This window comes from Phyllobates terribilis, unplaced genomic scaffold (genome assembly GCF_046119375.1).
Source record: "Phyllobates terribilis strain yellow unplaced genomic scaffold, ASM4611937v1 Scaffold_1__5_contigs__length_1240528914, whole genome shotgun sequence".
Taxonomy (NCBI): Eukaryota; Metazoa; Chordata; class Amphibia; order Anura; family Dendrobatidae; genus Phyllobates; species Phyllobates terribilis.
In genome coordinates, this window is record NW_027362761.1 from 336,023,293 (window position 1) to 336,037,874 (window position 14,582).

A 14,582-nucleotide genomic window follows, 5' to 3' on the forward strand; every position below is an offset into this window, starting at 1 on the left:
GTCTAATGCGCTGATGTGCGATCATCGGTCTGTCTAATGCGGTGATGTGCGATCATCGGTCTGTCTAATGCGCTGATGTGCTATCATCGGTCTGTCTAATGCATTGATGTGCTATCATCGGTCTGTCTAATGCGCTGATGTGCTATCATCGGACTGTCTAATGCGCTGATGTGCTATCATCGGTCTGTCTAATGCATTGATGTGCTATCATCGGTCTGTCTAATGCATTGATGTGCTATCATCGGTCTGTCTAATTCGCTAATGTGCTATCATCGGTCTGTCTAATGCGCTGATGTGCTATCATCGGTCTGTCTAATGCGCTGATGTGCTATCATCGGTCTGTCTAATGCGCTAATGTGCTATCATCGGTCTGTCTAACGCACTGATGTGCTATCATCGGTCTGTCTAATGCATTGATGTCCTATCATCAGTCTGTCTAATGCGCTGATGTGCGATCATCGGTCTGTCTAATGCGCTGATGTGCTATCATCGGTCTGTCTAATGCGCTGATGTGCTATCATCGGTCTGTCTAATGCATTGATGTGCTATCATTGGTCTGTCTAATGCATTGATGTGCTATCATCGGTCTGTCTAATGCATTGATGTGCTATCATCGGTCTGTCTAATGCGCTGATGTGCTATCATCGGTCTGTCTAATGCACAGATGTGCTATCATCGGTCAGTCTAATGCGCTGATGTGCTATCATCGGTCTGTCTAATGCATTGATGTGCTATCATCGGTCTGTCTAATGCGCTGATGTGCTATCATCGGTCTGTCTAATGCGCTGATGTGCTATCATCGGTCTGTCTAATGCATTGATGTGCTATCATCGGTCTGTCTAATGCGCTGATGTGCTATCATCGGTCTGTCTAATGCATTGATTGCTATCATTGGTCTGTCTAATGCGCTGATGTGCTATCATCGGTCTGTCTAATGCATTGATGTGCTATCATCGGTCTGTCTAATGCGCTGATGTGCTATCATCAGTCTGTCTAATGCGCTGATGTGCTATCATCGGTCTGTCTAATGCGCTGATGTGCTATCATCGGTCTGTCTAATGCGCTGATGTGCTATCATCGGTCTGTCTAATGCATTGATTGCTATCATCGGTCTGTCTAATGCATTGATGTGCTATCATCGGTCTGTCTAATGCATTGATGTGCTATCATCGGTCTGTCTAATGCGCTGATGTGCTATCATCGGTCTGTCTAATGCATTGATGTGCTATCATCGGTCTGTCTAATGCATTGATGTGCTATCATCGGTCTGTCTAATGCATTGATTGCTATCATCGGTCTGTCTAATGCGCTGATGTGCTATCATCGGTCTGTCTAATGCATTGATGTGCTATCATCGGTCTGTCTAATGCGCTGATGTGCTATCATCGGTCTGTCTAATGCATTGATGTGCTATCATCGGTCTGTCTAATGCATTGATGTGCTATCATCGGTCAGTCTAATGCGCTGATGTGCTATCATCGGTCTGTCTAATGCATTGATGTGCTATCATCGGTCTGTCTAATGCGCTGATGTGCTATCATCGGTCTGTCTAATGCATTGATGTGCTATCATCGGTCTGTCTAATGTGCTGATGTGCTATCATCGGTCTGTCTAATGCGCTGATGTGCTATCATCGGTCTGTCTAATGCATTGATGTGCTATCATCGGTCTGTCTAATGCGCTGATGTGCTATCATCGGTCTGTCTAATGCATTGATGTGCTATCATCGGTCTGTCTAATGCGCTGATGTGCTATCATCGGTCTGTCTAATGCATTGATGTGCTATCATCGGTCTGTCTAATGTGCTGATGTGCTATCATCGGTCTGTCTAATGCATTGATGTGCTATCATCGGTCTGTCTAATGTGCTGATGTGCTATCATTGGTCAGTCTAATGCGCTGATGTGCTATCATCGGTCTGTCTAATGCATTGATGTGCTATCATCGGTCTGTCTAATGCGCTGATGTGCTATCATCGGTCTGTCTAATGTGCTGATGTGCTATCATTGGTCAGTCTAATGCGCTGATGTGCTATCATCGGTCTGTCTAATGCATTGATGTGCTATCATCGGTCTGTCTAATGCGCTGATGTGCTATCATCGGTCTGTCTAATGCGCTGATGTGCTATCATCGGTCTGTCTAATGCATTGATGTGCTATCATCGGTCTGTCTAATGTGCTGATGTGCTATCATTGGTCTGTCTAATGCGCTGATGTGCTATCATCGGTCTGTCTAATGTGCTGATGTGCTATCATCGGTCTGTCTAATGCGCTGATGTGCTATCATCGGTCTGTCTAATGCATTGATGTGCTATCATCGGTCTGTCTAATGCGCTGATGTGCTATCATCGATCTGTCTAATGCATTGATGTGCTATCATCGGTCTGTCTAATGCGCTGATGTGCTATCATCGGTCTGTCTAATGCATTGATGTGCTATCATCGGTCAGTCTAATGCGCTGATGTGCTATCATCGGTCTCTCTAATGCATTGATGTGCTATCATCGGTCTGTCTAATGCGCTGATGTGCTATCATCGGTCTGTCTAATGCACTGATGTGCTATCATCGGTCTGTCTAATGCGCTGATGTTCTATCATCGGTCTGTCTAATGCGCTGATGTGCTATCATCGGTCTGTCTAATGTGCTGATGTGCTATCATCGGTCTGTCTAATGCATTGATGTGCTATCATCGGTCTGTCTAATGCGCTGATGTGCTATCATCGGTCTGTCTAATGCATTGATGTGCTATCATCGGTCAGTCTAATGCGCTGATGTGCTATCATCGGTCTGTCTAATGCATTGATGTGCTATCATCGGTCTGTCTAATGCACTGATGTGCTATCATCGGTCTGTCTAATGCGCTGATGTTCTATCATCGGTCTGTCTAATGCGCTGATGTGCTATCATCAGTCTGTCTAATGCATTGATGTGCTATCATCGGTCTGTCTAATGCGCTGATGTTCTATCATCGGTCTGTCTAATGCGCTGATGTGCTATTATCGGTCTGTCTAATGCATTGATGTGCTATCATCGGTCTGTCTAATGCGCTGATGTGCTATCATCGGTCTGTCTAATGCACTGATGTGCTATCATCGGTCTGTCTAATGCGCTGATGTTCTATCATCGGTCTGTCTAATGCGCTGATGTGCTATCATCGGTCTGTCTAATGCGCTGATGTGCTATCATCGGTCTGTCTAATGCGCTGATGTTCTATCATCGGTCTGTCTAATGCGCTGATGTGCTATCATCGGTCTGTCTAATGCGCTGATGTGCTATCATCGGTCTGTCTAATGCGCTGATGTTCTATCATCGGTCTGTCTAATGCGCTGATGTGCTATCATCGGTCTGTCTAATGCGCTGATGTGCTATCATCGGTCTGTCTAATGCATTGATGTGCTATCATCGGTCTGTCTAATGCGCTGATGTGCTATCATCGGTCTGTCTAATGCACTGATGTGCTATCATCGGTCTGTCTAATGCGCTGATGTTCTATCATCGGTCTGTCTAATGCGCTGATGTGCTATCATCGGTCTGTCTAATGCGCTGATGTGCTATCATCGGTCTGTCTAATGCGCTGATGTTCTATCATCGGTCTGTCTAATGCGCTGATGTGCTATCATCGGTCTGTCTAATGCGCTGATGTGCTATCATCGGTCTGTCTAATGCGCTGATGTTCTATCATCGGTCTGTCTAATGCGCTGATGTGCTATCATCGGTCTGTCTAATGCGCTGATGTTCTATCATCGGTCTGTCTAATGCGCTGATGTGCTATCATCGGTCTGTCTAATGCGCTGATGTTCTATCATCGGTCTGTCTAATGCGCTGATGTGCTATCATCGGTCTGTCTAATGCGCTGATGTGCTATCATCAGTCTGATGTACTAGGTGCAGACACAAAGATGCTCTATTTGCCACAGTTCTCCATTCTGGGTAATAACAGTCTAAAACATGAGAGCCCTCATTTGTTAGCTCAGAATTACTTATTGGGACATTTGAAAATAAATTTTATAACAAACACAAAAAACTTGACTTTGTGAAAACTTTCTGACTTTTACTTACGTGACAACCCTCTTTAAATATTTTTTTATGATTTTCATATCACTTCATATTAAGCAACTTGTATTTCAGATGTTTTTGTATAAATAAAACTGCTACAAAGCCGGAGCACGGTAATAAATTCAGAACTGGTGTGAAACACATTGGCAGTGCCGAATACATGTTCTAATGAGAATTCCTTTGTGAAAACCTAATGCTTTAAAATAGAATTGGAAATCAAGACCCGTGCTGTTATTCACACCATACAGAACGGGCAGGACAAAGATTTTCTACAATATCTCATTTACAAAAACAGCTACATTTACACTGGATAGCACATTAACACATACCGTATATATACATAAGTGTACGTATATACAGTACACACATTGAGTCACACAACATATACATACATGATTCTCACCTACAGTTGCAGACAAGTTAGAGAAGGCAGAGTCATTGCTATTGACTAAGGAGGCGTTATGGTAAGGAAGCACAATGTGGTTGTGGATGATGACTGCTGCAATGGATAAAACACAAGCAAAGTGACAATGATGAACAGACATGGAAAACACTTTGTATCTCTCAACAAATCAGTAGCTTTCATTTCTGCCGCCTTTAGAAAGCAACTTTGAGATTGTTTTGAGTACATTAGCTATTTTCTTATATTTTACCTTTGAAACTGTTAAAATTAAAGTGTAAAATTACAAAAAAAAAGTGAAGACTGTTTACAGAGAAAAACTATATTTAGACAGAAACTTGGAAGAGTTTTTTGTTGAACTGAAACTGAATATATCTGGCTCTATTCAAGGAATTTCCCAATAGTACATGACAAGTATGAAAACATCTCCTCCTGTAGGTCCATGCACCAATTTTACAGCTGCGGTGGAATAAATGTAAAGAGTAGCATTCTGATCCTACGCTTATTCTAGCTAGTATACGTAGGGAAAACCGGCACACTGCTGGTTGAAGAGGTCATGCTCGAGGAAAGGACAAGTAGTCCTATAATACTGTAGTGAAAACCTCAGTACAGAACAGATAAACTTAGAAATTCTTGCACCAAATGTGGTTTATTGTGATCTGGAACCAAAAGGCAGAAATTTGTCCAACGTTTTGACCAACTGGTGGTCTTTCTCAAGGACGACTGTGTAGGAAGTTGCTCGGCAATTGTTGATCTGACCTTACATACTCGCTGCTTCCCCAGGTTTTGTTGATCTGACCTTACATACTCGCTGCTTCCCCAGATTTTGTTGATCTGACCTTACATACTCGCTGCTTCCCCAGGTTTTGTTGATCAGACCTTACATACTCGCTGCTTCCCCAGGTTTTGTTGATCTGACCTTACATACTCGCTGCTTCCCCAGGTTTTGTTGATCTGACCTTACATACTCGCTGCTTCCCCAGGTTTTCTTGATCTGACCTTGCATACTCGCTGCATCCCCAAGCTTTGTTGACCTGACCTTACATACCCGCTGCTTCCCCAGGTTTTCTTGATCTGACCTTACATATTCACTGCATCCCTGGGTTTTGTTGATCTGACCTTACATACCCGCTGCTTCCCGAGGTTTTGTTGATCTGACCTTACATACTCGCTGCTTCCCGAGGTTTTGTTGATCTGACCTTACATACCCGCTGCTTCCCAAGGTTTTGTTGATCTGACCTTACATACTTGCTGCTTCCCCAGGTTTTCTTGATCTGACCTTACATACTCGCTGCTTCCCCAGGTTTTCTTGATCTGACCTTACATACTCGCTGCTTCCCCAGGTTTTGTTGATCTGACCTTGCATACTCGCTGCTTCCCCATGTTCTTTTATCTGACCTTACATACCCGCTGCTTCCCCAGGTTTTCTTGATCTGACCTTACATATCCACTGCATCCCTGGGTTTTGTTGATCTGACCTTACATACCCGCTGCTTCCCGAGGTTTTGTTGATCTGACCTTACATACCCGCTGCTTCCCAAGGTTTTGTTGATCTGACCTTACATACTTGCTGCTTCCCCAGGTTTTCTTGATCTGACCTTACATACTCGCTGCTTCCCCAGGTTTTGTTGATCTGACCTTACATACTCGCTGCTTCCCCAGGTTTTGTTGATCTGACCTTACATACTCGCTGCTTCCCCAGGTTTTGTTGATCTGACCTTACATACTCGCTGCTTCCCCAGGTTTTGTTGATCTGACCTTACATACTCGCTGCTTCCCCAGGTTTTCTTGATCTGACCTTGCATACTCGCTGCATCCCCAAGCTTTGTTGACCTGACCTTACATACCCGCTGCTTCCCCAGGTTTTCTTGATCTGACCTTACATATCCACTGCATCCCTGGGTTTTGTTGATCTGACCTTACATACCCGCTGCTTCCCGAGGTTTTGTTGATCTGACCTTACATACTCGCTGCTTCCCGAGGTTTTGTTGATCTGACCTTACATACCCGCTGCTTCCCAAGGTTTTGTTGATCTGACCTTACATACTTGCTGCTTCCCCAGGTTTTCTTGATCTGACCTTACATACTCGCTGCTTCCCCAGGTTTTCTTGATCTGACCTTACATACTCGCTGCTTCCCCAGGTTTTGTTGATCTGACCTTACATACTCGCTGCTTCCCCATGTTTTTTTATCTAACCTTACATACCCGCTGCTTCCCCAGGTTTTCTTGATCTGACCTTACATATCCACTGCATCCCTGGGTTTTGTTGATCTGACCTTACATACCCGCTGCTTCCCGAGGTTTTGTTGATCTGACCTTACATACCCGCTGCTTCCCAAGGTTTTGTTGATCTGACGTTACATACTTGCTGCTTCCCCAGGTTTTCTTGATCTGACCTTACATACTCGCTGCTTCCCCAGGTTTTCTTGATCTGACCTTACATACTCGCTGCTTCCCCAGGTTTTCTTGATCTGACCTTACATACTCGCTGCTTCCCCAGGTTTTGTTGATCTGACCTTACATACTCGCTGCATCCGCAAGTTTGGTTGACCTGACCTTACATACCCGCTGCTTCCCAGGGTTTTGTTGACCTGACATTACATACTCGCTGCATCTCTGGGTATTGTTGACCCAACAGCCTATAGCACATGACCGTTTTCAGCAAGTCACTGAGTTCATCAGTTTCTGTCATCTACAACGGCATGACCGCTGAGCCCAGTAATTGGCTCCCTAGTTCACATAAAGCACTTGTGACATCACCGCATGCAGAGATGCATTGCTGTAATGGCAGTGGTAAGTAATGCTGATTTACTATTTTTACAAAGATCAAGTCTGTGCACTAAAAAAAAAATGTAAACCTGGAAAATCCTTATAGTGAAAGCATTAAAGTCAGCCCTTCTGTCATATAATAAAGGGAATCTCTCACCAGGTTTTGCCACTTAATCTGAGAGCAGCATAACATAGAGACAGAGACTTTGATTCCACCGATGTGTCACTTACTGCTGTAGTTTTGCTAAAATCACTGTTTCATCAGCAGGAGATTATCACTAGAGGACTAATAAAACTTCCACTATGTGGTCTTCAACAGTCATAATCTCCATATAAACCCATCCCCACCACCGATTGGCAGCTTTCTGCCTATGCACAGTGTACACAGAAAGCTGCCAATCAGTGGTGTGGGCGGGGGTATACAGAGCTCAGCATTCAGAGAACTGCTAGGTCTGCAGCAGATAAAACACTGATTGTATGAAAACTGCAGTAAGCATCCCAGAAAGTATCACATTACTGGAACCAGGGTTTTTGCCCCTACATCATGCTGCTCTAAGATGGGATAGAAAAAAACTGGTGACAGATTTCCTTTAAAACATTTATAATGCTGGAGGTATGCTTCAAACCTGTTTTAAACTCTCAGGTCTTCTAGTTGGGACTTGGATTTACTTAATTGTGGAGACTCTTAGGCAACTGCCTCTTTAATTTTAATCTGGTCTTATACAGTGGTATCATTGCACTTAAAAAGCAATTATCTTGCAGCTTTAGCAATGTGCATGTTTTCCTGTTCTGTTTGCTTTAAAATAATAGATCCCAAACACTATCCAAAGTGCCAACTATCTATAAGGTTCACATTCACAGTAATCCATCTAATGCTATGTCCTGCAAAATCTAAGGAGCGAGTAATCACCGGGTCAGTTATCGCTAGTCAAAGACCATCCCAGAAGAATTATATTATTGACCTGGAATATCTTTTTCTGAGTTTGGACTGTTATCGTTAATATTCTGTTCTCGGGAGGACAAACTAATAATATGCCATATTCAGTAGTAATTCAATATTTTCTTGTCAATTCACTTTTTTTTAGTAATCGTACAAAATGTCATCTAAAGAGAGAATTCACCCCCTGCAGGGAAAGGTCTGCTGAGAGATATAAAGCTCAATTCTTGTTGTACACAACATAGCAATGATAACGCATGGTAATTGCAACATGATTACACAGAATAATGGAAGACTTACAGAAGCAGATGTCATAAAGAAAAATGACAATGGTAGACAAATAAGTACAAACGCAGCCATTAAAAAGGTTATCCGGGTCCTATATAGGTGAGGTTAAGAAGGTAGCCATCACTTCATGAGTCAGGAAGCACCATGCCACTCCTAAAGTGTTCAACGATAGATATAATGGTATTGCAATCCAGTACATATATGTTCCATGTTTCTATAACTAAGACCTTCATCAGATTACATCCAAGGATGAAGTGTCTGCTATGGAATTAGCGGGTCTCGCCATATGCCAGCAGGCCTCAAAATAGATGGGGGCAGTAAATTATATCCACTGTTTAACACTACAGGACTGGAGAGCCGTGGGACTTTCTGACTCTATCTTTAGAAGAGGCCATCAAAATTAGATTGTTGGGGTACAACTATCGGCACCATGGCCGATCAGCTGTACTATTCAAGTGAATCCTATGGACAGGCCAACAATTTTAAAGAACTGGATAACCCTTTTAATTTCTACGCTGTTAAGCCCAATATTGATTTTCTTTTACCACATCATACAGTATATGTACATTTAGCAAATGTTCTTTCTAGAGTTGAAAAATCAAAAACATATGTTAGCCCAGGAGCTGTTTTTATCTGTCACATTGTTAACAAAGTATCATTACATAAGATCAAATTCCTATGTTTCTGTTTGCAATGGACAGCACATAAACACTAGACTACCATTGACCGGAAGCGCCGATGTTGGCTGGATTGGCTGACAGTTTAATTTGGATGGCAGCCTAATGGAAGATGGCTTGGCACATTGGAATTCTAATGGCTGACCCTTTTGTTCTCCAGGAGAGACGCAGTCAGAGGTGTCTAGGTGCGGCTTTCTCATAGAGAACACATGCACGCTCGGCCAAGCCAAGTGTTCTTGTGTTTGAGGGAGTTGGGAGAGATAGCTATCAACTGAAAAATCTAATGTGTATGGAGGCCTTGAACATCTCCAAGATCCTAGTCTGATATCTAGTAGGTGCAATAACAGCTAACCACTATATGAGTGGTCGTAATCATGGATACCTAAGTTACTGCAATGCCCTGCACATGAGGTAAATGGCATAGCGAGTCAGAAGAACTATAGTACATTTGTAATTGGAGGTATTTGCTAATATTATTATTACTACACCTATTACATATTGGGATAAAATTTGGAGATGGGAATATCCCAGTGAGAATATGTGTGCATACATGGCTGCACATGGTAGTTTGTATGTGTGTGTAAACGTGTTTTATTAAGGAGGAATAGATCTTTAAAATATTTAAAGGTAAGTATACTTCCTATGGTTATATTAATGTAGTTCTATTGCATAGACGGCTGAATGCAAGATTATACCCCTAGGCATTGTATAACTACTATCAAAAACAGCTGAGTTAATAGTCTTAGTTTATGTAACAATTTTGAAGAAATGCAGAGAGGAGACATTCTGTACCGAGAACAGAGAAAACAGCTTGACTAATACCAAGAGCATCTTGAGATCAGCTGTGATCTTTTCTTCTCATGATATTGTCAGGGCATCTGTGTAGTGTTAAATCAAGCACCAGCACTATAATGAACCATGAACCATGTAATGTACGTTATGCAAGGATCTCTCATAAAAAAAGTTTGCTAAATCTCATGTAATACTGGTAATCTTCTTAGAATACGTCCATCAGATATCTGCCTTGGAATAAATCTGTGGTTCCATAAGAGCCAAAAAACAAACACGATCAAAGGTTTATTGAGATGCATGGCTCCAGGGTGCAGGGATATAGACAGATAAAAGGAAGGATATACATTTGGAAACCCAGAGGAAAATTCATCTTTGTGAGTGAAACAAGTTCATGAGATGTTCAGGCTGAAAAAAAGTTATCGAGTGAATATGATCTGCAGAAAGTACATGCTATGTAGATGGGGCCGAATCACGCTCTATCTTGGACAGTTAGGAAAATTAGTGGTGAAATCTGTCTATATAAAATAAGGAATAATATACAGAGCCTTGAAAAAGTATTCATACCCCGTGAACTTTTCCACAGTTTTTCAAGTTATACCCATAAACTTAAATGTACTTTATTGGGATTTTATGCGATATACAAACACTAAATAGCAAGTATTTGTAAAGTGTAAAGGACATGATATGATACATGGCTTTCTAAATATTTAAAAAATATTAATCTGAAAATTGTGATGTGCATTTGTATGAATACTTCTCAAGGCACTGTTATATCTCTAGTACTGTTCTACAGAGTGAGCAGGTGGATAGGTCTTTTATTATTTCAGTTTATATTCTTTGACTTTTATCAATCATTTATTCTGTTCCCATTTTTTACAGAATAAAACAGAGAAATGTTGTGCTAAGGGGCCTGAGCTATCCTGCAAACCCCCCTAGGGTATGTGCATACGTTAAGTATTTTCTGCAGAGAAAACAATATAAAATAGGCACATATTTTCTGCATTTTTGATGCTTTTTTTTCCCAGAACAATAGATGAAAAACGCTGCAGAAATGAGGAAAGAATTGACATGCTACAGGTTTGAAACTGCATCAAATCTGTAAAGAAATAAAAGCAACGTATGAACGAGACTTCAGGAATCTTATTATCGTTGCTGGTATTAAGAAATCCTTCAGTTTTTGTGAGAAAACAGCACGGAAAAAAACATGACGAAAACACAGCAAGGCGTTAACCTGTGCGCATCCCCTGAGAATGCAGCCACTTCCCATTAATCACTAGGGATCCGGTGATCTTTTCCCAGATAACAGCCGATCATAGAAATTTAGAAAAGCCAGCGACACGGTGATCATTTGATCACCAACTGGCTTGTATATAAGAAGGGGTTGTTGTGTAACTACGCTTATTCCTACGGTCTAGGAAAACTGATATTCTACATGTTACTGGCTGAATATCTTATCACATTTAAAGGGAACCTGACAATGATATCTGATCTGCAGTCCGGATGTGATAGAGCAGGAGATCATCAGATTAATATATATTTTCGTGGGCAACATTTTAGAATAACTTGCATTTTATGCATTGAAATTCCTGCTGCTTGTATGTCTGTGACTCCAGTGGGCAATCCTACTCAGTGATGAACAGTCTTCCCTGAATAAATGTGCAATCAGAGAGAGCTGTCAATCACTTAGTAGGACCGCCCACTGGACTCCTATACATAGAAACACCAAGAATTTTAATTAATAAAATACAAGTTATACTTAATCATTCCCAACAAACCTATATATCATTGTATTCAGCTTCTTCTCTATACAATGCTGACCACAGATCTCACTGCATCCACAATATGACAGGTTCCCTTTAACTACTCTACTCCATCATTATAGTAACATATAGGTTGGATTATATTAGATAAACCGTTCTGAAAGTTGGCGCATGGCATAGCCTTTGTGACGGACCAGTTGGCTCACAACTACATTTATAAGAACTTCTTTCACATGGGTAGCCTGAAAATAAGATCTTAATAGAACTTTATTTCCAGACTAGGTGAAGGCATGCATTAAATTTGGTTGTCTGTAAAATCAATCTACGTCAGTTGGGATGCTTTGTGACTTGTAATTCCATATAAAAATGGCATCATTGTCAATGTGACTTTCATGACATGGTCTCGGCTCTAAATCCTGCGCTGCAGTATGATGAGATTGAAAGACATCATTATTGTCTTTATGATAAAAATACCAGCAGAGTAAGTCACAATGTAAAAAACTGAACAATGAATCTGGCTGCATGTGATTTGATATCTGCACATAAAATAGAAATATAGCTGCCCTGTGATTACACATACTTTTATCACTTTCATTACGAGAACCTCTCCTGTCGTCATTCGCTCTAGGTAATTCACGGATCCCATGTACCACTTCCAACGGCCAATAGTGTGATGCTGACTTCAAAACCTGAAAGCCTGAGAAGAAGAGAAAAAGTAAAAGAAATCAGATTTCAGGACAAAGTGCATTGTACAGAGTCATGCATATGTATTCAACTGATCATGTTTAAAGTGTACCCGTTCATTCACAGAAAACCTGGAGAAAAGCAGGAATTCGCAGTTCCATAAAACCATGCTCTGTTTCTTGCCATCTACCTTCTTTGAATAGGCAGCATTCTGCCAGCACTGTTTGAGCTGGAACTTCCTTTACTCTCACTTCCTAGCATGCATTGTTCTTGCTGCTACCCAATGACTAGTCTGAAGTCTTATCTCTCAGTTATGCTACTATGCAATATTACAGAGAGAGGCAAATACTTTGGCACCTACTTCTTAGAATCCATACTAAAGATGGATTACATTTGACAACAGGCAGTGTACAGCAAGTTACACAGAAGGCAAGTACACATAATACAAGACATTATGGTTTGAAAAATGAAGAGAATGTTCATGGTGAGGAATATACATTAAGGCTAATTAGCTGGAATCCTAACCAGTTATGAGACTGGGAGTCTTTTTGTTCCCAATTCCCAGAATACAGAATAAAGAGCCAAATGTGCATGATTAAAGAGAACCTGTCACCATGAAAATGCAGATTAATCTTTAGACAGCTTGTTATAGAGCAGGGGGAGCTGAGTAGATTGCTATATAGTTTTCTGAGAAAAGATTCAGTATAATCTGAGTTTTATTCATTTAGACCTCTGTTCTTTCTGGGATTCTTGGTCCAGTGGGCGGTCTAATCAGCTTTCTTTCTATGAGTGTTCATACAGAGGTAGCTGTCAGTCACTGATAGGACCGCCCACTGGACCAAGAACCCCAGAAAGATTAAATTATTAAATCACAGGTTATACTGAATCTTTTCTCACAAAACTATACATTAACCTACTCAGCGCCCCCTGCTCTATATTATGGTGCCTGCAGATTGGACTGCATTTTCATGGTGACAGGTTCCCTTTAACTGTTTCCGTACTTGGAAATTATTTTTGACTGCTTGTGTTTTACATTTTATGCTCAAAATTATTGCTTCTTTTAGGATTTCAATAGTAAAACACATTTCCCATACATTGTATAATGTCAGGGACTTTTTTTACTATGTGTCAAAAAACTAACAGACAGGTAGTTGCTAACAGAGGCAACTACCTGCCTGTTGTACCCAGCACCAGCACAGAGCAGTCATTGACCGCTGACCACAGCTCTTCTTCTGGGCTGCTCTGTCAATAGGGCATGACTGCCAACGTCAAGCTGATTGACAGCTGGCTCGTCCAGTTCAGTTAGGCAGTGGGGAGTCAGCTGTCAATCAGCATGACGTCGGTAGTCCCGCCCTGTCAACAGAGTAGAGCGGAAAAAGAAGCCGCAGCTCTGTTAACGTGACGTCAGCAGAAGCAGCTGAAAAACGGCGCCGAGCACAACAGGCATGGAGTTAGCAACCAACTGGCTGTTAGTGCTTAGGCACTTTTTTTTTTCTTTACAAAGTCCCGGATATCCCTTTTAACAACAAAATTACACATCTGACTGTGAAAGTTTGTGTAAAAAAAAGGGTGAAAAGTAAATGTACAAAAACAAAAAGTACAAAAATGGTCAGAATGACCACTATAGACTGTGGGACTGTCCCTTTACTTATTAGATTTTGGGAGGTAATATTAGAAAAGCTATTTTCTGGCCATATACATTCTGTTTTCTTTCACAATATTGTTTGCTGTAACTGATACAAAAATTGTCTTGGTAATCAATGACTTTGCTGTGGTGGATATATGTATTTCCTAAGTTTCTCTTTTGCTCATCGTTGTTTCATATGTCTTAATTTGCACACTGACAAATCTTTTGGAAAATACAGTATATCCTAGGTTTCAATTTTTTTATGACCTCATGGATCTTCCAGAAAACAACCCAGTTTTTAAAATGTTCTTTCCATTTTCATTTTAAGATATGTTTGTAATGTTATTATTTGTATTTCTTGGTACCTGTCACAAATTTATGATTTATTTAATTGATCTTTATCCTTGACTTGATTTGGTCTCTTCCCCTTTGCAATCGTTTCATCTCTTGCATATAATGCCAAGGTCAGGATAGACTATTTTACTAGAACACAATGTTGCATTGTACACATCATAATAACCATTTTCAGATATTCTAGGACTTAGTCCCTGATTCAAAGTCTTTAACACATAAAACACTTTGAAAAGTTGCAAA

The 14,582-nt window shown here is 41.0% G+C and overlaps 1 protein-coding gene across 5 annotated transcripts in view; it reads right to left on the minus strand.

Annotated features, from left to right (window-relative positions):
- The window catches only part of ADGRD1 (adhesion G protein-coupled receptor D1), a 1,511,981-nt gene that overhangs the window by 1,351,981 nt on the left and 145,418 nt on the right, over window positions 1-14,582 (minus strand). For 3 of the 5 annotated variants that reach the window (XM_073676100.1, XM_073676099.1, XM_073676101.1), the window contains 2 exons: window positions 12,258-12,374; window positions 4,457-4,552 (listed from right to left, as the gene is read on the minus strand). In XM_073676100.1, coding sequence (XP_073532201.1) covers window positions 4,457-4,552; window positions 12,258-12,374 — 213 coding nt within the window. The remainder of the gene's footprint in view (window positions 1-4,456; window positions 4,553-12,257; window positions 12,375-14,582) is intronic. The other 2 variants (XM_073676103.1, XM_073676102.1) reach the window with 1 other exon arrangement.